The sequence below is a fragment of the Pseudoliparis swirei genome, chromosome 16 (genome assembly GCF_029220125.1).
Source record: "Pseudoliparis swirei isolate HS2019 ecotype Mariana Trench chromosome 16, NWPU_hadal_v1, whole genome shotgun sequence".
Classification (NCBI taxonomy): domain Eukaryota; kingdom Metazoa; phylum Chordata; class Actinopteri; order Perciformes; family Liparidae; genus Pseudoliparis; species Pseudoliparis swirei.
In genome coordinates, this window is record NC_079403.1 from 16,393,898 (window position 1) to 16,421,441 (window position 27,544).

Here is a 27,544-nt window from a genome sequence, read left to right on the forward strand (position 1 = left end):
CCCCTACTTCTCCACCTTCACCCTCAAAACACGTGGGAATACACACTGTCGTTGAACTTATTCCACAAATTAAATACAGTTCCTGAAGGATATCATCATTTGCAATGTTGCTCAAAGATTAGAAAAGAAGATGCTTAACTTCTCTTGAATGTGAAACTGTACACTGTGGGGAAATATCTCTTATTGTCTCTTTTTATCTGTATGTATTTGTGTTATTTTGTGAGGTTTGCATGACGGCACACTGGCAATGCAATGACGGCATTGCTCCATTTCAAGCACATAGCGGTCCATGACAACTAACATCTCGCTGGTTTGGTTCCATCATGTTGTCTCACTTTCTGTTGTTCTTGATTCACTGCCTCTATAGCTGCAACTGAATATGTGATTGTTCAAGCACTAACACTCATTCTATTCACTGGTTGAGCGGCCTCATCCTTGCTCATCATCGCTATTCATTCCCCGGTGGACTGCTGCTGCTGTGTGGAGCGTGACGCCTCTGTTCTTGCTTTGTCACTACAGCTTGCCGGCGCTGGAGGAGCCTACGGCCAGAAGGGAGACCAGGGCGAGCCGGCTGTCATTGAGCCCGTGAGTGACAATCTTTTTCAAATTATTACATTTAGTCAGTAAGCAGTCTCATTTTCTCTCTCACTGTTATTATAGATTGCAAATGATCTAAGACCAAGTGACATGACGTCAACTCCTGAACGACATGTTTTACTGCTTTTAAGACCCTTCATAAAGCACTGGTCACTGAACCTGTGCTGAAACCTGCAGCAGAATTTCACCCCAACCTTGTTGACTCATCCTGAACCTGCTGTAGCACAGGACAGTGGTCGTGGTGTGAAAAAATGTGTGTTTTTTTTTAAAGGGCATGCTTATTGAAGGACCACCAGGACCCCATGGCCCAGCTGTGAGTATATTGTTAAAAAGATATAAGTTAGTGTTGATTATACGCCACTCTTGTTTGGATTTAAAGAGCTCGCCTGCTTGTGGTGCGCTGACTGAGCGTTCTGGTTTTAGGGTCTTCCAGGTCCCTCAGGGCTACAAGGACCCCCAGGCCCCGCTGGAGGTTATGGTGACAGGGTGAGTCGTCATTTATGCTCCCAAACCAGCGACTTTTTAAAATGTGTTTAGACTGTAAATATAATGTGAGTTTGGACTGTGGAAAGTATCCTAAACTGCAGTAGCATTAGCAACACTATTTATATACTAACTTTGCCTTAACTAGTAGAAATAAATTCTAACAGCCATACTGTGAGAAGCTCATCTAAGCACATTAATGTACTCCAACGGGCCTCAGTGTAGAGCAGAATGCAGTCAGTGGAGAGGATCTGTTATGATTGAGCTCCATCTCTGCCATTATTCACCCAAACACAGTCAGACCGTATAGATGCGACAAGCACGTACAATATTATGGCCTCTTGGAGATGCGGAATGGCGCTTGTCGCGTTTCCCTTGGTACGAGGTATCCATATTAAATGATTTAACGATGTGCTCTTTGGACTCCCTGTTCCACAAACTGTTAACACAACCTCTCACGTACAAACATGCTAACAAGGATTAATGGAAAAGGATGTTGGTTTTGGACTGGAGACAGTGGCGAGGTTTACAGATAGACAGGGCTAGTCTCTGTGCTGGAAGAGCACATGTTGATGAGTGTGTGTGTGTGAGGGGGGGGGGGGGGGGGCTTGTGAAAGTGTGTGGCTATGTTTGTCTTTCCATCCATATTACTGCCATATAAACATATGTATTGGCAACATGTAGGTGTCTCAACCAAAAGGATTGAGGATCAGGTAGATTTGCAATTAGAAATAGCACGGCATATGTATGCATATCTGTGTGCATTTTGTCTACACTTTCTTACAGCAATTTTTAGCAATCTAAACGATCATAAATTCTTTAAAAAATATGTTATTTCCTGAAAATGAAATGTGTGAGATGTGACAAAGCCAACAGAAAGGGGTAGTCAGTTCAGCAGCTTTAAACCATGTTAGTTATTAATATGTATTCAGATATGATAATATATTTACATTACATACATACAAATAGCTATGTGATTTATATTTCTTTTGGTAAACAGCATGCAAGAAAGGAATAGTTCATCCAAATCTCCATCATCACGTTATCTCTTTAACATTTTTTTTTTTTTCCCGACATGTTACAGTTTTTCTTACGAAGTTTCTCATGTCACATTATATATATCTGGTGTATTCTCTTCTGTATTGCAGGGTCCTCCTGGTCGTTCTGGTCTGCCTGGTGCTGATGGTTTGGCAGGACCCCCTGGTACCATGCTGATGCTGCCAGTAAGTGCTCAAAATAACGCAAGAGAAGTATTTACCAGCCACCTTGTATTATAATACTCCATATTTGTACTAATTTCTAGGGTATTGACGAGTGCAGACAAACAGGATGAAGAACCTTTTTTAATGGCTGTGTGTGTGTTTGTTCAACAGTTCCGTTTTGGTGGGGATGGCGAGAAGGGCCCAGTGGTTTCTGCCCAAGAAGCCCAAGCTCAGGCCATCCTGTCCCAGGCTAGAGTAAGTAGAAGAGGTCATTAAATAAAACCAAGCCCCCACCCTGCTCCCTACACACAGCTGTAGGGAGAAAGCAGGGGATGGGGATGGGAGGGGGGTTGCATTTTGTTGGCCTTGCAAGGCTAAAAGGAGACATGCCAAGAGCAGCAACATAAAAAGGCCACTTTGAACAGATGGACAGACAGAAGAGACTGTTAAAAATACTTTAGGGGCTGCGGGTGGGCTGAACCAACAGGTGTAAAAATATCTTTCTTGTGTATGTATGTTGGAGAGGTGGTGGGTGGATCGAGGAAAAGAGAAAGAGAAAGTAATTAGACAATAATGTGTACAATACGGAAGTGTACCCAAATCATCATATACGATGCTACGGTGGATTTCTTATACAGTATTTGAGCAGATTGATAATTAAGAAGCACAACTAGTTATTGTGATTACAGATATGCAATGGGTGGGTTTTTTAAGTATAAAGCTCTTCTGTTTGAAATTAAATGTATAAAGTATTGAAGAAATGAAAGCGCCATTTTATAATAGGCATATATTTTATGGATTTGATTGGATTTTGTCATAAAACAACAGACCACAAACAATAGCACAAGGATGAGTGTGGACTGGTAGCTGACAGGTGGGCAAGGCAAGGCCCCGGACCCCCAAGCTGCATCCTAGGAGCTGTATAGTCGCTGCTTACGGCTCCCAGTACTAGGATGAGTCAATTACACCTTCGTGCTGTGGGGTGTACCATACAACGTGAAAGAAAAAAAAGTTCATGAAGTAAAATTGACGAAGCATGGAACATGTTAGAGAAACGAGGTGGTGTGTAAAAAAATCGAAGCATGACATTTAATCAAAACATTTAAAGTGTGAAAAAATACAGACTTAATAGATGCTGTATGTATATAATGTAGATATTTGTCCTCAACAACGAATGTTCAGAACATCATTTGAATGGATTTCATGAAGTGGAATGTAACCTTGTTCTCGCCTGTGTTTCTGTCCTGCAGCTGGCTATGAGGGGATCCTCGGGGCCAATGGGGTTGACAGGAAGATCAGGGCCACTGGTGAGTGGTCTCTTCTTTTGGTTGTTTTCTTTGCTTGTTTGTAGGAATTTGGCAAAATAATTTTTTGGGATTTCCTTCATTTTAATATATTATTATTCCTATAATACGTGGATATTTAAAGTTGTCATAGCCACACATCACATCCTTTCGCATTACTGTGACACTAAAGTTACAATTACTCCAAGCTTGCTGGTAAAGGTATTTCCCCAATATTTCAGGAAGAGCTTTGGAATTCAATTCTCTTGACAGCTTGGCAAAAATCATCCCAGTGTTGTCAGGTCAAACGAGTTGGAAGAGACCAGAAACACGGTGGCTTGTTTAGAAATGTTGTGGCATCAGCGGTAGGCGGCTCAGTGGCTGCTTGACTGTTCTGTGCGACCAGTTGACAATAATATGTCATCCTGGTGTTGGTCCTTTTCAGACATTCAAGCTATTTCATGTTTCTAAAATGTCTCTCTGTAATCACCAAGTCAACAGCTGTACCTGCAGACAGATTACTGTTTAGGCCCCATATCTCTCTGCCCTGAGCAACAATTTATCATTCTAATAATATCTATTTCATTTAAAGCATTTACCATCCGAATGAACAGTCCATTATATATATTAATTGTCATAAAGACATGCTAGAATTCATAGGAATTCCAAAGGATCTTATTGGAAATGTATCTGTTGCAACAAGAATGTGTGGATTCCTTTTTCTTCAGAGGAACACACAAAAATAAAGTACATTCTGAGCTCAACATCGCCACCTGCTGTTGACTTTTTGTAATGTCTGTTCTACCCATCTCTGCGGCTGACGGAAAAGTATTTATGTTTGGTTTGTGTTCTCTCCTCAAGGGTCTAACCGGTAATATCGGACTGAAAGGTGAAGGTGGAGACCATGGTCCTCAGGTGAGTGATGATGATGATGATGATGATGATGATGATGATGATGACGATGATGACATATCCTTCACCAGGGACTGAAGACCACCTCCCAGGTTGTTAGTCCTTTGTCATTAATTGGTCCTTGTGTGTCTGTACAGGGTCCCCGTGGCATCCAAGGGCCTCCAGGACAAATTGGCAAAACTGGCAAGAGGGTGAGTGAACTCAATGACCTGGTCCACTCTCGCGATGTGTGTGTTTGCTGTTGTGTGAATGTTTGTACTTGTGGTCACTGCTCACATGCCGAGAAGCTTATTTCGAGACCAACAAACAATTGATATGTTGATATGTTCTTAAAGACCTGCGCTGCCTCCAACCCTCAGATCAATGGACAGCCAGTAAATCCGTCTAAAAATGCCAACATGTTAAAACTGGCTATGGATAAGAGACACAATTAATGTCAGGGCGCAGTCAATCTGCAGGGCCAAACATCTTGACCTAAGTGATTATTAATAAACATAAACCAGTCATGAGCAAATTACTAATACGCTTGATTCATAGGTCAATTGTAAACCATTAGCTGTTCGTAATGTCACACCATGTGATAAAAGAATCAATTAGTGTCCATATGTAATCTACCCATCTACTGCTGGCACTATTTTAGAAGTGTTTTCAGATATTTATATATGTTTTATTATTACTTCGAAGACTTTGCACCATCCAACAAACCACCTGGACAACACAAAACAGATAACACAAAAACACAATAATACGACAAATCGACTTCTAATGATCTTGAACATAAAAGGATTTTCTAGAATTTCAAGGGTTTGTTGTCTTAAACTCATCTTAATAACTGACAACTACAATACAAAAGTATATGCGTAATTTTTCCGCTATGTTTCTCAGGGCCGTGCCGGAGCTGACGGATCTCGTGGGATGCCCGGAGAGTCGGGCTCCAAGGTACCATCAGCCTCACACAACTTTTCATGTTCATGTGACCAAGTACAAAGGAGAAATTGAGTATTATTTGCACGAAGCTTTGCGCCGAGGATACCGCAGCCCATACAGCCTTTGATGTGTGGTCTGGTGACGTCCTCTGTGGTGTTTCTATACAGGGTGACAGAGGCTTCGACGGGCTTCCCGGACTGTCTGGTGAAAAGGGACACAGGGTGAGTCCAGTCTGGTCGTCGTCTGCAGTTCAATTTGTCAAAACCATGTGTCAAAGTATTAACGTTTTGATGTTCTCAAAATCAGCTTTTCTATTGCAAATGCCACTGAAGTTGAATACTTGAGATATTTGTCCACTGACTAACAATGAACCAGATCTCGAAGGAATCCTCCTGAACAACAGAGTAGTGTTTTGCCTGAGAAACATCTCCTCTACATGTTTCACAAGCTCATGATTCTCAGATTACATTTTCTGAAGCTTGGGTATCTTTTAGATGGCAACTGCTTTGGATTAAATATATTTGGCTGCAGGTTCCGGTCAGAGATCACGTTGAGTGAATTTGTGCGATGAGATAATAACTACAATGTCTTGGGGGAAATACATTTAACAATAAGTTTTCATTTGTTTCATTCCACTAATGTACCTGCATTATTAGGACTGACACTGAAAAATGTAATGGCAGCGTTAAAGTGAAACCAAGTCGCCATATTGTATGTATTTCAAGTTTGCAGAATGAGCTGCTGATGATAAAGTAAACATGTTAGCAGAACTCCCTTCATGTGGAGGAAGAGCTGATGAACTCCACTGGTTATTCTAAATCATATGTTTTAGATGCCTCTTTACATTAGGGAGAACATCATACAAATATTAGAATAAAGCAAACACAATAAAGCGATGTACAAGAATGACCAAAGTAAAAATGTTCACGTGAGAATGATTGAAATGTATAAATACAGCATGAAATACAGCATAATGAGAGTCCTCAAAATAAAAGCAGCATAACAGTCAGAAAGATTCAGAATATGTCCAGTATGAATCACACAGGTCACTGTGGCTGATTGGTTCAGGTTTTCTGAAAGAGTGAAACATTAAGGTCATTTCATAAAATGATGAATTGACCCAAATCTGAATTTCTTTCTTTTCTCTTCTGTCTCAGGGGGAGCTGGGGCCAATGGGACCCACAGGTGCCTCTGGAGAGGATGGACATAGAGTAAGTACTTCCTCTTTCCACCAAAACCCTAAAGAAAATATTGCACTCAACTGAGGTGAACCACTCACATTCAGTTACATCAGAGGTGGTCCATGAACTCAGCCCTCAGGCAGCGTCAGCTGGGCGTAAACCAATCAGCTGGGAAGGAGGAGGGTTTGTGTTTAACCTTTCCTCCCCATGAAACTAACGACCCCACTCTGCCCTCCACCCTCAGGCGGGTCCTCCATTCAACAATGTTTGGTTAGGTTGAGCTAAGCTTGCTAATACAGCTTTTTGAGAGCTCACGGTTATAACTGGTGAGAGATAGTTAAGGTCTCAATACAAGATGCCAGTATTTTTCTCAGATTCTATTTGTTGAAATTACAGAGATTTAGACACAGAACCCCTCCGATGAATATTCTGACTTCTGTCTTTCTCTTCCCTCAGGGCGAGGATGGAGAGATCGGGCCCAGAGGATTATCTGGCGAGAGTGTAAGGCTGCTGTTGGTTTGGTTTCATAAGGATATCCCAAACATATGGAATTCCAACATGTTGCAACAAGATCCTCTTAGTTCTCTGATGTCTGATCTCTGTTTGACAAAAGCATCCACTAGAGGACGCGATTGGCCTCTGAAAATGATTCACCATTGTTCAGAGCATCGAATATAAACCACTGCTTCTCATTCTTCACAGGGTCCTCGTGGTTTGCTGGGACCTCGTGGTTCTGCTGGACCCCGTGGATCTCCTGTACGTACCACGACCTGTATGACCCGTATCTGTGATATTATTTCCTCTATGAAATAAATTGATATCAGGTAACATGGGTCTTTTCTGACTTGTCCTTCGCAGGGTGTTGCTGGTGTTGACGGGCCTTCTGGTGCCAAAGGAAACATGGTATGAACTCAACTTCCTCCGACTCATTGGACTTCCAAACGTAGCTCGGCTCCGAAGGCTGCAGAGCTTTAGGAGGTCGTCTGATTTGCACACTACTGTTTCTATAACGCTGCCCGGTCGAGAATAGGCTGTTACAAGACGAGTAGATGTGGCAGGTTAAGCTGCACCGAAGCACTTCCTCAAACTATCACCACTTAATCACATAACTTGCAGAATAATTTAAAGCAGCTTGATGATGCTAAAACGAGTACGAGTATGTACGCCATCTTCAAGTGGCCGGTACAGCGCTACGTTGTCTGTGCTACTTCCCACCCTTTTCCCATTACGTAGACAGGACCACACACAATATTCACCATACAACATTGCATTTTAATGTATTGTGTTTTGTATAATTAGTTATTCAGAACAGTTTGTGTTATCGTCTACACGTTATGACTTCGCCCTGTTAAGATGAAGCATGTTTACATGCTGTTAGGCAGCAGGTTGGAGGCCCACTGATTTGTTGACAATGATTATAATAATTTGTGTAGTTCAAGTGGCAGTATTTGACACAGAGGATTACTCAGGGACAAGTGTTTAGCTCTGACACCTCCATCTTTGTTCAGGGACCACAAGGGGAACCAGGCCCACCCGGGCAGCAGGGAATCCCTGGAACACAGGTAAACAAATCCATCACACGCCCATGACACCGATGGCAACGGCAAAGAGTGCAGAGTCCTTGCATGCATCATGATCATCGATGCAGTGGAGTTTGAAGTGAAGGCCTTAAACACACTTGTTTGAGGCCTTCGTGCTGCCTGTGTCACCCAGCACACACTCCTCACAGAGCAGCGCAGCCTTCATAGAGCATCTTGAGGAGGGGAACGTTTCAGGGTTGGTGCGGCTCAAAGCATTTTATGCATGTCGATGGAATTCCCGCAAAGCGGCCAAACCTGTTGAAGCAAGCTTCAGAGCCTCAAATTACCCCTATAACACACACACACACACACACACATGCAGAGGCATATACAGAAACACATGCACACATATTTCAGTACCTGCAGTACCACACGCATGCTGGATGCTAATACGCCTCCAGACCTTTCTCGTTACACACACAACGCTGTACTTCTATACTTGTGAGGACACCCGATGATATAATGCATGTCAAGGAGAGGAGCGGCCCAATGTTTTCACTTTCTAAAATGATCTCTCTCAAGTTTTAAAGCTCAAATTGGTTCTCACCAAGACAGCTGTACAAGGACAAACACACACACACACACACACACACACACAAAGGTACCAGCTTAACAATCCCTCACTTGTTCAACTATTTACAACTCCAACAAACTCTTCAGTTTATCTAGCTTGTATGTGTGTCTATAGGTGTGTGTGTGTGTGTGTGTGTGTGTAAGCATGCTTGTTGTTGCCATAGTAACATACTCTCATTTCTATTTGACTTTGTCTCATAGGGTCTTCCTGGTCCTCAAGGCCCTATCGGACCACCTGGTGAAAAAGTATGTCACTCTGTTTTTAAAACATGTAAAAAGAAAGTATGTATGAATTTACATTTAAAAAAACTTGTTTTAGTTTATGATTGACACAATGTCAATGTTATTTATAATGTGCCAATTCACTCATAACTAGGGTTGGGTACAGGAAATCGGTGCCAATGTGGCACCGGTTCCAATACAACCGGTATTACCCGGACCGAAACGCAACGCACATTTCGGTGCTTCCTTTCCGTGCCTGACAGGGTTGCCAGGTCCGTGGGACAAAACCAGCCCAATGGCCAATCAAAACCAGCCCAAAAACCAGCCCAATATCAGAACTCAAAATATGCCCGTGCCAAACCATATACACTGCTTTTAAAGTCCATGTCCATGTGTGTACGTGCTGATCTGGAGTCAGTTTGGTAGGATTTGGGTATAAAAAAAGTATTTCATTTAAAATAGGGATTTTTATTTAAAGATATTCATGTAATTTGCATGCAAAATAGGTCTTCCCGAACCAGCGGACAAAAAATTCAACCCGCGGCAACACTTCAAAAGTAGCCCAATTCCGCGGGAAAACCGCGGACCTGGCAACACTGGTGCCTGAGTCGATTGAAATTGAAAAAAACTATTGTTGTGAACTTCTCAGGTGACTCCGCCCTGTCAGCAGGTTACGAGCCTCTCATATTTAACTCTGACAGCGGAGACATGCGCCGTGTGTGACTGCGTGAGGCCGGTGTGGAGCACACCAGCTTCAGGCTGGACGCGACGGGGAGACCGTCACCGGTCCCCTGAACACGTGGAGACCGATGAATGAAAGAGCAGCCTGAACTTAGATTAGTACCGGAACGTTGATTGCAAGTCTTGCATTCATAAAAGTAGGCCAATAAATAATAAATTAGCCATTATAACCATGTTTAAGCTAGCTCGTAGCTAGCGCTAGCTACGAGCGTGACAGTCTGTTAGCAGATGTGTTGATGTACAGCGATCCCGGCTAGAATAAGTATCGGTTCAGGCACCGTTTGAGCACCGGTATCGTTTTAAAAGTACCGGTTTAGCACCAGTATCGATAAAAACCCAAATGATACCCATCCCTACTCATAACTCATTTGTATTCTATCTGCTCAGAGCTCGTCTTTGTGTCTTTTTTCTGCTTCTTAACCTAAACTGAACGTGTCTAGTGAAACTATTTTGATTAGCTATGTTTAATCAGAGACAGTCTGCTCTCTTATACCAACTTCAGGTAACAAATGGAAGGTCATAAGAAACATAGTGTTCAGCTTATTGTAACCTCTGAACTCTGCTCAGTGATGATCGTTATTGTTTGTAACCTCTGATCTTTTCTTTCTCCACACAGGGACCTCACGGCAGGTCGGGGTTGTCTGGATTACCTGGAGCTGATGGGCCCCCTGTGCGTGCTCTTATCACCTTTATACTTACATAGAGTATACCAGTATTACACACACTCACAAACAGAAATAGGATTCCACTTTACTCCACCGAAACCTCACTACGAACACACTCTTTTTATTGCACTAGAATGTATTCGATAGTACATGCACCCTTCAACAACTCAACATGTTATAAAAACAGTTTTGAGTGAATTAGTAAAGTGGTGGATGTAGAGGTGGTTACATTCAGCATAGAGCTGACCTTCATATGACCATTTTAAACCAGATCTGAAGACCCGTGATATACTCGTAGAACTGTGACTCAAAATATGGACATGGGATATGTCTCCAGCCAGTCTTTCAGGTTCAAACCTTTCTCAGCACACAAGTCGCAGGACACTTTTGTTTAACATTTTATCCTCCTCCATCATGAAGAGAACAGCAAAGTTCAACACAAAAAATACATTGATTAATTAATTTAGTTTTTATTTAGGTTAGTTTAGCTCTAACAGAGACTAATATCCATCTAAAATGTAACCGGCTGCACAATACTGCATTTTAGGCTTTAAACATGTGTGTCTACTTGAGAAAGGTCCTGTTCTACTCGGCAATAAAAGTGGATACGCTGTTTTGATCGGCTTTCCCTTTCGGTGTCTGACACACACAGAGCCTTCTTGTGAAATACTGCAGAACTGTGCCTCAGAAATCTCTCAAGGCGAGGACAAATAAGAAATGTGCCTTTGAGCTTTGTTATTCTAGACCTGCAGTAGCTCATGTCATTCCTCCATTTCTGCCCTCGCGAGGAGAGGTGTGTAAATTCACCTTAGTTGCCCTCAGGCCCCAGAGCTCGGTGATTTACAGCCTTCTGCCTCAACCTCGCACCTCAAATTGGAAGCACCAGGTGTTTGCAGCTAAAGGTTTCCATGTGTGTGTGTGTGAAGGTGTGTATCGAGTCGTTTGCATGGGCATGTCTACCTGTCCCATCACTCTGACACCACCGTTGGCCACCACACAGAACTGAGTTAGTGCACTATGTAAGAAACGCCATCTTGTGACATGTCTTTCTTACAAGAAACAGGGAGGCGCCTGTGTTGTTGGTGTGAATCAGACAGAAGGCTGAAGTTATGGACCATGTTTGATATAAGTTCAACACTGCTCAGCTTTGGTTTCAAAAGGCATATGAAGGGTACTCTTTGTGAGCTCGAACAATGACATGCAGGAGCCTTTGAGCGGTTTAGTCTCATTCTCATGTATCTTTGCTGCTTTGCCATCTAGAGCAGAGATTTAGGAACTGACCTACGCTATTGCCAATTCACAGATACTGCACTTCTTGTTTGTGAATATGATTCAACTTCATACATTGTTGCATCAACTAGCTGAATAACAAACATTTGTTCCCACTGTGTTGAGTGTTTATTTTGTTTTTTAAATAGCACTGTTAACCACTTTGTGACTGCTAATTTCACAGGGTCATCCCGGTAAGGAGGGTCCACCTGGAGAGAAAGGAGCCCTGGTAGGTTTCTGAAGGATTTGAGTGAGATTTGTATTTCTATGTACGTTTGATGCAGTGGAAGACGACCAACATGTCTTAGTGCAGTTGAAGGACTAAAATGAACATAAAATGTAGAGTCACTCCTTTTAATGTACTCCAAAGTATTGTAATGTAGAGCACGTTTAATTCAAGACAAAGTATTTACATTAACCAATGAATATATAAAATATAATTGGTGACCTCAATTGAAAACCGACGACTATATCATTCATATTCTTCTAACTTACAGTAACTAGAATACATGTATAGTTATATTGATTTGTAATGTGCACTGAAGCATTTACGAGCGTAACCATGACCTCTTTCACTCTCCAGGGTCCCTCAGGTCCACAGGGTCCTCTTGGTTATCCTGGCCCCCGTGGTGTCAAGGTGTGCTTCCAGTTCAGTCAATCAAATGATCACATGATCACATGATCAGCCGTTTCTCCTATTCCTCACCAGATAAAATGTACATGTTTGTGATTACTATCTCTCTTTCCTAACCAATAGGGTGCTGATGGTGTCCGTGGTCTCAAGGGCGGAAAGGGAGAGAAGGTAAAAACCTTTTAAAATCCGAAATTGTTACCACGTAATTTTTCAAGTTACCTTCAAAATTTCTGCAGTTTTTGTCAACAAAGTCTGTAAATTCAGTAAATATTCGGACCCACTGCAAACAATTTATTTCAACTGCTGTGCTAAAATGTGCTCCTCTTAATCTACAATAGCATAGCGACACAATTAGGATATCTATCTTGTGTTGGACCTGCTGTTTAAAGTGTACTTTGACAAGTTGAATCAACAGACTAAAGTTTAGTATCGTATGTCAGAGTGTTTGTCCAAACATCGCTCACTTGTGATGAAGGTGAAGATCGCTCAATCAAAACCCGTGAACAAATTCATGCGGCAGATATTCTGCCTGCAAGTACGGCAGTCTGCCTGCCCTTCCAACTCTGTTTGGGCTCTTATGAGCTGGAGTGGACGGCTGCAGCAGAGGTCAGTCGATAGCCTCTTCAGTGGAGACGGAGCCTTTCTCGGACTGACCCTCAATCAGCGGTTGGACGTAAAGCTGTCACGCTCGAGGCTTTTGGTTTCAAAGAACACTGCAATCCATCTCAAGCACTTCTGAAGTGTGTGGCTGTGTGCGTCACCATGTAGAATTCAAGCTATGCTGCTTTTTGACATTAATTTAAGATCTATACAGTTATTCTGAATGTATACAAGCCATCCTCTAACTATGGGGTGTTGTTCTTGCAACAATGAAAGTGTTCATATCATTTTATGGAATCATTGAATTATTTATACTCTAGCAGGAGGTTCAAAAGCCAAACCTTGAGGAGAAGGGGTTTGTTATGAATAAAGGATGCTCTTTACCTCAGGTGTGTGTGTGTGAGTGTGTGTGTGTGTGTGTGTGTGTTTGTTTGTGTGTGTGTGTGATGCGAGTTGCTGGCAACAGACATGCTCAATTCTGCATGATGCATCAGATCGGGTCGACAACATGGTGACAGACCAGAGAGAGAAAGTGTCCGAGACCAGAGACAGAGTGCCGGCTGCAGTCAAAACTGTTCCTCAGTGTCCATTTGATTATGGTTATAAAACTTTGGTTCGATTTCAAATTTAACAAAACTATATGTGATATGGTTCCATTGTACGAAATCTCCATTCAATATGTTGATGATACTTTAAAAAAAATGTTGTATCTGACCCCCGTATTTAATTCACTACATCAGTGTATTGCAAATATCTAAAACCAGTTTGCGCCCGTGCTAAACATCGAGCATATGTAAATAAAGCTCAACAGCGTAACGGTCCATGCTCGTGCTGTTCCATCACCCGGCCAGCAGGGAGCAGCATCAATCCTGTGATGTACTGTGTGAACTATCATAACAATAGAATAACAATATAATGATTAAAAAAAAATAAAAAAAATTCTGGCAAATGCAAAACTTGTTTTTGACTCATTTCAGGGCGAGGACGGTTTCCCAGGTTTCAAGGGAGACATGGGAATCAAAGGAGACCGGGTGAGGACCACCATGTGTCACACACACATAACCTCCGCCACATCCAGTCAGATCTTGACATGGAGGCAGTTGTGAAAGTCTGTGTGTGTTTGTGTTGTAGGGTGAGCTCGGCATGCTGGGGTCCCGTGGAGAGGACGGTCCTGAGGGTCCCAAAGGCCGATCTGGCTCCAACGGAGACTCAGGTCCCCTTGGTCCCGCTGGAGAAAAGGTAATGTGGCTCAATGTTGAACGGCCGAGACACGAATCATGTGTTTTCATCTCAGTTGTGTTTTTTCGTTACATCTCAATGTGCTGAAGTTGTGTTGCCGGGCTGACGACGTGTGCTGTCAATGTCTCTCAGGGTAAACTGGGTGTTCCAGGATTGCCCGGTTATCCAGGAAGACAAGGACCGAAGGTAACTTAGCAACTGTCTCCCCACAGTAAGGGAGGTTTCACTGACTCTCCACCAGCGTGCTCTGTTAGCAGAACTGTGAAGACACCACAGGGATCTCTGAGCTCAACACACCAACACATCCCCACCTGGACAGCCTGAGCAGTTCACATGAAATGGATTTACCATTAAGAGAATTATTAGAAACTGTTCAGAGTCAAAACACGTTCACAACATAGATTTGAAAGATAAACCATTTTAGTGCAGAGCCAGGAGGGCGTGGCAGTTAAAGGAGATACGTGTTCCCTGCATTCCTGGAGGGCAGGATGGCTTCTGCGGAGACCATTTGTGCGATACATGTTATAAACACTGCGTTGATGAAACAACATTGTCAAAGTGACCGTCCTGAAAATGAAGCGTGCCCTATGCCTTATGGAAGGTACCACTTTTTAATAAAGCATTAGTTACAAAGGGCTTATAAGTAGTAACTAATTTCTTAACTTTTGATTTCCCAGGTTTAATTATCTGGCGTTATCCTCCGAGAATCTAAAAACATAATCAACTGCATGATTGAGTAAATCAAATTTCTACAAAAACACATACGATATTAAACATAATTGAGCAGTCGGGATTTGTATATATTTCCCCTTTTGGAGGAAGTTACGGTTCATCAATCATTTAATCTGTTATTGGACGTCTCCAATGCAACGGGTGGTGATGTGGTGCAGAGTGAGTGAGAACAGGTTAACTATAGAAGAATAAATCTTGTCACCTTGTATTATGTTGACAGGAGTCTTGTGCGAGTCCTTTTGTTCTGATTTAAAGCCCTCCTCTCCTTTTGTATACATGTGTGTTCCCCACATAATCATATAAGTGTAAAGAATTTGCCCGAAAAACTTCTACTCTGATAGCCCGATAAACATTGTAGAGATACCAGAGTGGAGAGAGTTTGTGAATTTGATATATCCTCTCGGGAATGTCAAACTTGAGAATGTGTTTCAACTGTCGATATAAAACAATAGTGCAGATGAGTACAGTACATGGTGAGCCCTCATTACCATGCATGCCATGACCCATCCAGCATCTCCATGATATCTCCTTCTCCTATTGACAGGGCTCGAGTGGTTTCCCTGGGTTCCCTGGAGCCAACGGCGAGAAAGGAGCCAGGGTAAGAAACCACACGCTCACCGAGTATACACCCTTTGCCTGTTTGTGTATGAAAATCATCACAACATCAATTCCCAGCACAAAATACAATTGATTCCTATTACAAAGGCATGTGTGGTGACTTGGCACAAAAAATGCAGCAGCAGCTAAATCAATGTAGAGGAAAAAACAAAAGACATGGAAACAATCATGCTTCCATTGACACCCTCTCCCTATTTTCTCTGCTGGAAAAAAGTTTTAATGTAATTTTCTTTTCAAGAATTGCAACATAAAAGCGTTCATGATACTGGTTTTAGCTAAGTGTGAGATGGGCTACACATTCCTGGCGTGATTCACCCTCATAAAACAATTGATTCATGGAGTTGATGAACAAGGATCCATTTCAAATGACTGGTGGTGGTAAGAAATTAGATATGTTGAGGACTTCAGAAGCATTTAATAGACACTTTGAATGACATGATTTCTCTTCTGCCAAGACTAGCTGCCAACAAATAATTATACATAAAGTCAAACTTTGTCCTGTGTGGATTTAAAACCAGTAAACCATGTCAAGCTATTGTAGAAGTATTGCTCCACGTGTTGGCAGGCTGGTTCTGCTCTCGGCAGCCAACCAGGGAAAATAATATTGCTCCACTACTTTTTGTCAATGTTGACATTTCGATGTAACCTGTTGTTTCCTTATTTCCTAATATCTAACATAGATTTTAGTCGTATTTTCCCAACATCACTTTCTTTGTTTTCTCCAGGATTCCTTTAGTAGTCTGAGGCTATTTATTTATGTAGAACAGGGAACACATTGTTCTGTGGCTGTTTGGCATTAATTAAGGGAATTGAGTCTTTTTTCTGGAGGACAGATGTTGTTGTGCTGTCAGAAGTGGATTAATGTTGAATAATCACAAACAGGAAGAATGTGTCGGTGCCTAAAATGTTTGTATCCGTTATCTAACAGGGCCTTGCAGGCAAAGCTGGTCCAAGAGGTCAAAGAGGTTCAACGGTATGTATTTCTCACTTCACAATTTCCACGATTAATGAAACAACTTAGAGAGCATCAAATCACCTTGAATCCAACTGAAGTATACGCATTCTTACAGTTTTAGGATTTGACATGAAATGGTTAGTATTACCAGGCTCTCTGTTCGGCTCTTGAGTTTTGTTCTCTCTCTGCAGGGGCCTCGTGGGGGTCGAGGAGCCAGAGGTCCAACAGGAAAACTCGGTGCCAAGGTACACCACATTTCCTAAACTGATTTTTGACTTTTTCCTGGATTGTATTATCTAGCAGAAATAAGACATGACCTAGGAAAACACGATAGATTTCTGAACAATGCATCCTTGAGCACAATTGCTAAATATGCACCGTTTAAAACATACCTAAATATTAACTGATGATGATCTGTGGTTGTGTGTTGCAGGGAACATCAGGCAACGACGGTCCTCCAGGCGGTCCTGGTGAGAGAGTAAGTCGATGATACTGTGTCAACCACCTCCAATATGATGATATTTACACTTTAAACTTAAAGGAGACCTCTAAATACTGTCATACTGGTCAAACCCTCCATGGTTCTAAGCACAACGATAAGATACAGATTAGCATTAGTATATAGTAAGGGATATGTTGAATACTTCTGAAGTTCTAAGAGGTCTTTACAGAAGAAGACTGTGTTTTACTGACTGAAACAGCTTTCCTAGAAAGGCAAGAAGATCAGTTTGGGTTAACTGAAAATAATTAAGAAGTAATATATTCAGAGTCATTCAAAATCAATGACTCTTTTCTGGTAAAGCTTTTGATTGAATTCACTTTAATTGAATGTGTGTTTGTGTCTTGTCCCAAAACCCATTAATAGCTTTCCTAGTTAAGGGCAGCTTGGAGTCTGAATCATGAGCCTCGTATGATAAAGGCCCCACGTTTTACTAATACTTAGAATATACTTCAATCTATTAGATGTTCTGCTTTTGGAACATTTTTAGAGTTTTTTTTTAAATTCATGATTCTATGTGGGCCGCGTGAGTCAAAGTTGTGAAACTATATCTGAACAAACTATAAAGTCATAAACTCTATACTGTTTAACAGATCCTGCATGTTTCTATGGAAATGACATATATAAGCCCCAAAAGAGGTAAAGTAAACTAATGTGATGGATGAATATGATTTAAAGGTAAACCTGAATTTAAAAACTCAGCTTTGAGCAAAAGTGTTGTGATATACAGGTACGTATTGATATGAAATATGGATATGTTAAAAATACACATGATAATGTGGATTTTCTAATATTTTGAGTGTAAGTTATTTGCTAAATAGAAGAGAAATCACACAATAAACAGATTTAAAGATTCATTTAATTCTTATTGCATTAAATAGATAATCCGATAATATTGTTATTGTGAATTATTTTGACAGCCCTATATCCTTCCAATTTATTCAACTTGTCACTGTTTTGCTTTTCCTTCTGCAGTCAGCCACCACATGACTCTATTCTCTGTGCATCTCTCATTAATCTGACATGTTTGTTTCTTGCAGGGGCCTCAAGGACCTCAGGGCCCAGTGGGCTTCTCTGGACCAAAAGGCCCCCATGTAAGTAATTCTCCTTCCTGCACACTGTTCACACTTCATAGATATTAATGTTGTGTAAAAACAACAGTGAGGCGTAGGGTTCCTGCCGTTTCAGTGGCAGATTAGCCTAGTTTGCCAATGTTTTAAATCAGAATTGATTATATTTGAAGAGTTCAGGGCTGCAGTAATACATAGCAATATCCCTAATTCTGTGCATGGATCATTAGTCTAACTGTTACTGGAGCGGAACACATTTTCTCACTCCGCAGTCTAGACAGGAGACAAATGGTAATTTCCACCTATCGATTCAGGTCAGATTCATAGCTGGCTCTGAGCCGTCAGCGAATGATGTTGTTCCTTTCAACAGAACCTGTTATTTTTTCTTTAGTGTTCTAGTAGTCTAACTATGACTTTATCCTGTCTGAAAAATATGGTGGTCTCATGTATTGTGCCTTCAAATGATTTACATTACTGCAATAATAAAACCAAATCCCTTTTATTTCAGCAATAAGGCCAATGTCATATCGTGCCATTATTTAGTTCAAACGGGAATGTGATTTTGATGAAACTGAGTGTGTTTCTTGACATCTAACAGGGACCACCCGGAAAGGACGGGCTGCCCGGACACCCTGGTCAGCGTGGGGAGACGGTGAGTCCTAAAGATTCGGTTTTGTGTGGCTCCTGTTGGGCTCAGCCTTCAGCTTCCTGCTGAGTGTAGACACTGAAGACCTTGCGTCGACCTTGAAATATAACATCATTTATCACACTTGGACAGATGTGGCATATTTCCATCGCAAGAGCTTGTATGAGAGTGTGACACGTCACAACTTTTCAGTTTCTCAGAAATGTTGAATCAGGAATATCCTCTCAGGCTATATCTTGTAAAAAAATTATACTTTTGTTTTATTAATGGCTGATACTCAGTTACTCATTACCTTTTCTGGTAAAGTTGCCAACGCGAGCTTTTTAGCTCTCATTCTTCAGATTGCCTTTCGATTGAAGGACGGATCTGATCCTCCTAATTAGTGGGCTGCACTTCAATTGAGTCTCCCCACCCTCCCTCTTCCAAATCTTATCTCGATTGCCCTTGTATGCCGGGGATTACAATCAGTGATACAACATCTCAGTCAAAGGGGCATGTCTCTTAAAGCAGAACTCGAAACACAAAGCCTTTGCGAACATTGTCTAAATCTGTCTGCTTGTCTTGTCTCTATTCACACACACACACACACACACAGTCCGTTTCAGTCTGTCTGAGTAAATCCAGATGGCTCAGACTCCTATCTCACAGAGATGGACTTGAGGGAGCTGGGAGAAAAAATCCTCTCTGAGGCAGTTACTATCTTGTTACATTTTGAAGTAACAAGATAGTTTACAATATGCAACGGTAGGAGGCAGAACAGAAACGGTCCAGTTTGCAACACGGTGTCCTTGTGTCGCATTGCTCTAAAATAACTGTGACTGAGGTGTAACCAAAAACAGCAGAAATCAGCACTGAATAAAGGTTCATGTAGGTTCTTTAACGGAGTTATAGGCTTAATGATAAATGTCTGTCCAGGATCTGAACTGGAGATGTATTGATGCGTAGATGTCGTATCCCATTGGACATAAGATGTATCTGACAACAAACAAAAACCAAGCAAACTTTGACTTGATCTAGTTGCAATCCCTGGTCTCAACTTCCATTCCTCCGCACTTGCCATGCATCAGTGCACCTTGCTTTGACGAGGCTCAGAGGCCAATACATTCTCCTAAAAGCTTGACAGATCATCGCCTCCATCATCAAAGCTTCCCTTTCCGCCTGCCTCCTTCCTATAGACAATGTAATACACCACACATGAGTGCTTCCCTGCCAACGATATAGTCTTCATTAAGGTGTTTATGACTGTAGATTGATGTGCTGATGAACATACTCCACAAGCATCCAATATGAGAATAGATCACAGCAATAAAGGCAGCCATTCACGGCAACACGTGCATGAAAGTGCAACTAAAGATTTGAATCGGTGTCTCTGAATCAGGCTGATGCTGTAACAGCGTGGTCTGAGGGTTTCTGTTGAATAATGCTTCACCATGAATCACAACCCAGTGATCACCAGGCTTGGCGTCATAAGTCAGCCGGGATTCTTCTCAGAGCTTGGATCTGACAACTTTGTTTGCTTGTGGGATAATAAGTTGCAATTGAAATGATTTAAAAATGCAATACCTTCATAAAAATTGGATTCAAAGATCAAACGGAAATCAGTAAAATATTCAAAGTCAAAGTAGAAAAATCAGTGGGCCGCAGACACTCTGCCCTTTGAGTTTGATGTGTTTTATGCTAATCACTCTCTGCCATTCGTAGAATCTAACTGTTTTATTCATGACATTCTGTCTTAAAACATTACATTGTTATACGTCTGGGAAGCGAGCAACTCCGATATAGATAACAGAAATGTCGTCATTATGAAATATATGTTAACGATACCAGACATCTTCTATCTTCATCCTCCTGCTGTATTAATTCATTTAATAGCTGGCCTCCAAGCATCCCATATGTGGGGAATATAGAGTACTTGGAAGAAGACTCAACCAAATGCAGATTGGGTTGTTACTCTTCAAGGAGACATAAGTTCATCTGACTTGTGCTGCAATATTGGAGTCGATGCTTGAGAAGTTGAACTTCTGTCTTTTTTTTTGCTCGTCCTGTTCGGCTGTCTGAATCTGCTCATGCATATTCATAGGAAACGCTGGAATGCAAATCAACCGCATACTGTGAATGTAAACCTGTGCAACAAACAATGCATGGCGAACTGATTTGGATTCGTGCAGAAAAACTATTTTAATTTATTTAAATATTTTCATCAAGAAAAGTTAGTTTTCTCTTACTCAGATTTGTACATTTTAAGCTGCATGCAATTGTTGACGGATGCAGGAGGAAAACTCCAAAACCCATTCGCGGAACGATAACGCCATCGGCTCATGACGTTGTGGCTAATGTGATAGCTGCCAGATGCCTAATTACACATTCAGCAGACATAGAGCAACATTATCATCCTATTGGAGTCAGCTGTCTCACTACAGACTAAAGTAAGCTCAATGTTCCCCTTTTAGCTCTGGTTTGGCTCATCAACTCTCATAGAAACGTATAGGGGGCTTTTGATGTTAGACACACTACTTTATTAACCAGGGCCCTCATTACAGAAAAATATCCTAACTGTTTGTCCTTTGTAGGAAAGGAAAACGTGTCCCCACGAGATGGAAAAGCCAATATATCATGGCTATCATGGACCAAAAATATCTTTGTAATGCAAAAAAATCCTAAATGACATCCTAAACTGAGAAAAGATTGGATTTGGGCTACATCCGCACTATTCAATTCCGTTTAAAACTGGGGTTTTAAAACATAAATGCTCTCCGTCCACTCGTTCGTTTCAGCATCATTCCGTCCATATTAGCAAACCCAGAAAACAGATATCACGTGACTGTTCACGTACACTGGGCATCATGCTGCGGCGTAAACAAGGAGTAGATCGGTTGGTTAGTCAGAGAAAATACATCAGAGTATTGTCATACTTGCATTTAGTGAAAAAAACAAAGACAATGATAACTTGGTTTCACATCAGGTAGTTTAAAGTATGTCAATCATACATTAAATAGTCTGGACAAAACAGGTAGCATTTTAAATTTAAAGTTTTGAAAAAGATGGTCAATGACGGGTTATTAATTAAGTGTCCCACTGCTTTCCTTGGCACGCTATAGACCAGGAGTCCATGCTCGTGTGAGGTTTGTTTGGGTACTATTCCCTGAACTATGGGTATCCTGACCCGACCCACTCAAGGTCGATGCCAAACCTCAACCAGCTTCACAGGGTGCGTCTGGCCAAGAAGAGCAGTGGGATTTATCATGACGCGTGAAAGGCATGTCAAGTGACCTCTGACTGTGTTGCGTCCCTCTGTTGCCTGTCGACTTTGTCAGTCCTGATTGCAACTGCCAAACTCTGAGGTCATGTGATACTTTATCTAGTGGTGAGGTGATGCAACGCATCAGAGAGATGAATACTGTATTCATGGTTCTAAAGTTGCTTGCACATTATTGGTGTGTACGGGATCGGATCTGTCCGGAAAGCCAGAGACCCTTGTTGCATGTCATCTCCCGCTCTGTTTCATGTTTGTCTACTTTTATACTTAAAAGCTGGACAATCTTTTCATGTAATATTAATATCTCTCTCAATGGAGAGATCAAGGAATACAAAATATCAACAGACTGTTTATGTGTCTGAGGGAGAGGAACCACAAGTCCTTCCTTCCTGCTGCAGTCAGGCTGCACAACACTGCAGCAGATCGCTGGAGATCCTGGCAAACTCAGCACTTCATTTTTCCTCTGTATATTTAGTATTTAATATTAGTATTTAGTTTTTAGTATTGTTATTGTGTTTTGTGTTTTATATTTATTTTCTATTAATACTCTGATGTGCAACGCCGCTGTGATTTTTGAAATGTCCCCACTGTGGGACTAATAAAGGAATATCAAATCAAATGTGCCGCCAGTTTGCTAGTCAGCATTGTGAGGTAATTGAATCGATCCTTGATATTGTGACTATAACCTAAAAACTCATTGTTCCTCCACCAAGGTAATAACAAGCCAAAGCCATAATCCAGTGTTATTATTTGAAGTGGAAACTCTGTGCTTTCTTTGCCTGGGTTTTGATAGATAGACCGTGTGTTTTATTTGTATTATAAAGTGTATGAATAAGACCGTATAATGTTTTCTTCAGGGTTTCCAAGGAAAAACTGGTCCACCAGGCCCAGGAGGTGTTGTTGGGCCCCAGGTAAGATACTTTAATTATTAAAAGAATACATTCATTATTATAGAATACATTTTTTTATGTAACATCCATAAAAGCTTGTCATTTGAGAAAAAGCAAAACAGCCGGACTAAGTTTGCTCTCTGATCAGCAACAACAAAGCAATGCTAAAATATACAAATGTATATAGATGTAGAGCAAAGCAATGTGTCACTGCTATTGTGTACCCTCTTCCTCAGTGACTAATATCTTTATTATTATTTCCTAAACGATAATTGATCGGTGGTTTCACAGCTGTCATTTTGGAAATAGATATTGTTTATTTAGATTTTCAGTCACGGACTAAAGGTTTTGAATAACTGCATTCTCCATATTCTATCATTGCTATGTTGAACTAAAAATAATATCAAACCCCTTCAGGGACCAACTGGAGAGACTGGTCCTGTTGGGGAGAGAGGCCACCCTGGACCCCCGGGCCCACCTGGTGAGCAGGGTCTTCCAGGTGCTGCTGGCAAGGAGGGAGCGAAGGTGAGTGTCCGCTTTACTGAAGTACTCCTTACAATTAACACTCTCACTTGTTTTCCTGAACTGGCATATCATGCCAGCGAGGGGCCCCCTGCTCCCCTTGTCTCCGATGGTCACAGCTACCGACACCGTGTAGATCGGGATTGGTTCAAAAGAGACTGATTGGCTTCATGAGATGTGTGTTAGTGTACTGGAGAGAGGAAGCCAGTGGGCTTGAGAAAGAGATCAACACTGTAGAAGTGGAAGCAAGTAGAACTTATGCCATTGCAAATAGAGCACATGATTTGATTTAGCAGATGCAGCCAGTTGCATTCACACAGTTATTCTTCTGGAAGGCTTGCAAAGCTCAAAAGACTACTGGGCCAAATACAATTGGGAGAAAGCAGAAATAAATCTATATCAGTTAATTCACCCAGAAACAGACCCCAGCAAACACCAAAGTCTCACCAGTTCTATCTGTGCTATATGGGCCTCTGGAAAATGGCCGCTGAAGATATAGTAGTTGAGAATTGGGGCTAAATTCCCTCCCTGGCTCTCCCCGGCCGCCAATTCAGTGTCCATTAGGAGCAGACAGGAGCCATTTTGTCGAAGTATGTGCTGTTCCAAACCAAACCCCTTACTCCCAGGCCCACTGCGCATCCCCTGCTCCCCATACCCTTCCTCACGTACCCACGTCTTCTGCTTCTTTCATTTTCTTCCTGTCTTCTCCAAGCAGACAGTTTAATCATGTTCGTCAGCTAACTCCAAGCCCTTCTCCTCCCCGCTCCGCTCAGGCCTGTGCATCACTTTGCCAGGGACACTTTGCACAGTTCTTGGCAGCGGAGCCCGAATCCTCTAATACCTCTCAAGCCCACTCTCCTGTGTGTCCCAGTTTGCAGATAAAGTCATCCTGCCAATGCGAAAGGAAATCAAACAAAGCCAGAAGTAACTTTTTCTGAAGTCAAATGTTCTTGTTTTAGAGATACGGTTTAAAAAATCAACCAGACAATAAATGAGGCTGCCATGCCACTATTGGCACTAACTGAAAAGTGTCTGCAGTGTCTGGGGTGAGGGTTAGGCAAAAGGGAGAGCGTGCAAACAGTTTTAAAAGCTGAAATTGCTTTTGCTTGAATATATTGTCCTCATTTCAGAAATATATTTTTTTGTTTGTATTTGGAGTCACCTGATTTTTGATTTGGACTTTTTATCCTTTAAGCTGTGTATCTATGTAACATTATATATACAGGCATACATATATGTCACCAATTTAAGACACATCTTCAAAAAATGACAGTTCATGACATGAATCCACAGAAAACATCCATGCTTTAAACTAATGGAGATAGTTGTTGGTATTATCTGTTTGCTTGTCATATGCTTTTCAATCTAAATTCACTCATTTCAATTCAATAAAAGAATGAGGTCATCTAAAGTCATCTAAATTATACAAATAACAAGTTGTTTATTGAATTGATCAAATCGGTGCCTCTTTGTTCTCAGCCTGTTTCACCAGAAGGTCTCAGTGCTGCTACAACAGTGTCTGAAGACTGAAAGCACTTTCACACTGAAACATGCATGTATTATGCACTTTTCTATTTTTAGCACTTCTGTGTGATTTTCACCAAAGCAAACATTGAACAACAATTGCATTCTCAAATCTCTGGAAATGGTGATCAGTAATTAATCTGCAACATTTGAATGGGCAAAAGGTTGAGCACTTGTTCAGCAGAGACAATCATGCACCAGTTTACAACATAAACAGCTGAATAACTGGCATGTGGACACTTAGTCTGTGTAACCACCTGGCCAGAATGTTGATCTTGAAAAGCTAATTAGATGACACCTTGACCCCCTTCTTACACCTGATTAGACAAAAGCAACAATTGTTCGGGTGTTATTAATTTTTGCCTTTAATTTATAACTGTAAAAAAATAACAACAGCTAGAGCCGTAATCAGCTGCTCAATACAGTTGAGTTCATGCAGCATCAAGCTTCATTTTATAAACATTCTAAAGTTCATATAGTCAGGTTTGGGAGGTTGACGACAGACACTTAATCGGAGACTTAATCGGAGACTTAATCGGCCCTTGAAAGACGTTTTCTAGATCCTGTAGTGAAAAGTGTGAATGTGAGATATAGTCGGGGTTTGTGGGGCTGGTACGTTGGTCCTCTAGCAGCAAAGAAATGTTCTCTTTTGCTCAACAAAAAATATAATTTAATTTACTTGAATTAGAATCACTCAAGAAATAAAGCAAGTCCTCTGAAGTACACAAAGTGTAACACAAACCTGTTTGCTTGTGTGTATAGGGAGACTTTGGACCACAGGGGTCCTCCGGTAAGGACGGTCCTCCCGGCCTTCGAGGTTTCCCTGGAGAAAGAGGTCTACCTGGCACCATGGTAAGACCTATTTATACCTGCACCTAATCATCAAAGCTTCCCCTCACATGTGTTTGCTCGTATAACGTGAAGGAACATTGCTACAGAACAAATGAACCAGCATCTATCGAGAGCCACTCACTTCATTAGAGACACCAGCCCTGGAATTCACTCTTAACAATCAATCCGGTGCAGAGGAAATCCAAAGTGACGTCCTACAAATGAACCGGCTGCACCGCCACCGACACCACTGGTTTAACCCTCCTGTTACCTTTATATTTACTGACATATTTTACCCTCGGTCAATTTGACCCCCATTATAAAACCTCCAGAAAATTATTAGAATTAATATTGTTTTCCAAGTTTAAGTGTGAGGTACTTTATGTTTGTTTGTTGACTACCTAAATAGCCCTTTAAATATATAAAAAAGTTGATATTTCTTATATGTTTGACAGTGCATTAAACATTGAATGGGGTCAAATTGACCCTAAGGTAACAGGAGGGTTAACCGCCGCAATGCATCATGGACCTCTATTATAAAAATAGGGAATGTTTGTGGGGCATCCATTTGCAAAATCTTTCCCTGGTGGGAACCAAGGACCTGAAATGTGCTTTTCATATTTCAGTGCCAGCGTTATTTCGGGGGGGGGGGGGGGGGGCAGCTAAGTTATTTGTTTTTCTCTGTATGCATTATTTACCTAATACATTATTAAGAGGGAATGTTAGCGATTGGACTGCGGTCGCTAGGAATGGATACGCTGTTGTGAAAGCTGGTGTTGTGCAGCCTGTATCCTCAAGGTCAGGCAGACTCTGCAGGCCAGCAGCACTGCTGATTGTTTTCTGCCATTGTAATTGACTCCACTACCCAGCCACAGACAACTGAGACTCATTACCCACACTGCCACATGCTCTTTTGGGGCCCACAAGGGAGCCACACACAGACAAACACACATTATGGGCATTGACAAACATACAAGACACACACGTACGACATATTATACACAACCCGGCGTTTTCTAATTGAAACTCATTATGTGAGTTTGTGGGATGTGTAGATTGGGATCATTGTAAACACCCAAATTCACATACACACACTTATGTGTACTCACAAAGTATATATCCACATGATGAATAGATGATATTTTTACACTTTTAAAAGCTTTTGTTTTTAACACGTATTATGTTTTATTATCTGGGCTTCATGCTGGCAGTCTGTCAGGATGAAAATGTTCCGATATTTCTCGGCGTAGGGCTCAAAGGTTAATCGCACTCAAAGAATATATCTAGTGGTGTCTGGCTGAAGCAAGAAGCCAGTAAACGAAGGTCGACTCTCCAGGCTGGATTGGCAGAGAGAATGTTTATATGTGACGTGACACAGTTTGATGTCAAGATGGACCTGACGTGTGTTTTCCTTCTTTCAGGGTCCATCAGGTCTGAAGGGAGGAGAAGGGCCCCAAGGTCCGTCTGGTCCTGTTGTAAGTACTGTTACCCGGGATCAAAGGGTCCCTTCTTCCCTTCCCTATTGGTTTGTTTTCTGCCGTTATTGCTAAGCATGAGCATTAGCATAAGCAAGGCTTATACATATGTCTTTTTGGTGAGGCCTTCATATGTACCGGAGGGCAGTCGACATCATTTGTTCACAGTGTTCCTCGTCTCACTGCGCGGCCGCCTTTGGCATCGCTTTTTCTTTTGACGTCACCACTATGGAAGCAGAACACCTATTTATTTATTTATATTACCTACTTTACATTACACTTTACATTATTTATTATTTTCGTCCACAACGTACACCGTTTGGTGAGCACTGTGTTCTTTTCAGCTCGGCAGTGCTGAACATTCATGTATTTATGGTTCTGTCTTTGTGTAAATCCACTGTCAGCGGTAGGCAATCAA

At 41.6% G+C, this 27,544-nt stretch overlaps 1 protein-coding gene across 2 annotated transcripts in view; it reads left to right on the forward strand.

Annotated features, from left to right (window-relative positions):
- col11a1a (collagen, type XI, alpha 1a) overlaps positions 1-27,544 on the forward strand; it is a 75,705-nt gene that overhangs the window by 20,598 nt on the left and 27,563 nt on the right. For both annotated transcript variants that reach the window (XM_056434234.1, XM_056434233.1), the window contains exons 9-41: positions 520-585; positions 869-910; positions 1,021-1,083; positions 2,229-2,303; positions 2,454-2,537; positions 3,533-3,589; positions 4,427-4,480; positions 4,615-4,668; positions 5,363-5,416; positions 5,572-5,625; positions 6,562-6,615; positions 7,042-7,086; positions 7,288-7,341; positions 7,444-7,488; positions 8,094-8,147; positions 8,940-8,984; positions 10,318-10,371; positions 11,820-11,864; positions 12,219-12,272; positions 12,393-12,437; positions 13,847-13,900; positions 14,001-14,108; positions 14,241-14,294; positions 15,385-15,438; positions 16,387-16,431; positions 16,605-16,658; positions 16,847-16,891; positions 17,953-18,006; positions 18,581-18,634; positions 22,742-22,795; positions 23,192-23,299; positions 25,583-25,672; positions 27,073-27,126. In XM_056434234.1, the coding sequence (XP_056290209.1) occupies positions 520-585; positions 869-910; positions 1,021-1,083; positions 2,229-2,303; positions 2,454-2,537; positions 3,533-3,589; positions 4,427-4,480; positions 4,615-4,668; positions 5,363-5,416; positions 5,572-5,625; positions 6,562-6,615; positions 7,042-7,086; positions 7,288-7,341; positions 7,444-7,488; positions 8,094-8,147; positions 8,940-8,984; positions 10,318-10,371; positions 11,820-11,864; positions 12,219-12,272; positions 12,393-12,437; positions 13,847-13,900; positions 14,001-14,108; positions 14,241-14,294; positions 15,385-15,438; positions 16,387-16,431; positions 16,605-16,658; positions 16,847-16,891; positions 17,953-18,006; positions 18,581-18,634; positions 22,742-22,795; positions 23,192-23,299; positions 25,583-25,672; positions 27,073-27,126 (1,926 nt within the window). The remainder of the gene's footprint in view (positions 1-519; positions 586-868; positions 911-1,020; positions 1,084-2,228; positions 2,304-2,453; positions 2,538-3,532; positions 3,590-4,426; positions 4,481-4,614; positions 4,669-5,362; positions 5,417-5,571; positions 5,626-6,561; positions 6,616-7,041; positions 7,087-7,287; positions 7,342-7,443; positions 7,489-8,093; positions 8,148-8,939; positions 8,985-10,317; positions 10,372-11,819; positions 11,865-12,218; positions 12,273-12,392; positions 12,438-13,846; positions 13,901-14,000; positions 14,109-14,240; positions 14,295-15,384; positions 15,439-16,386; positions 16,432-16,604; positions 16,659-16,846; positions 16,892-17,952; positions 18,007-18,580; positions 18,635-22,741; positions 22,796-23,191; positions 23,300-25,582; positions 25,673-27,072; positions 27,127-27,544) is intronic.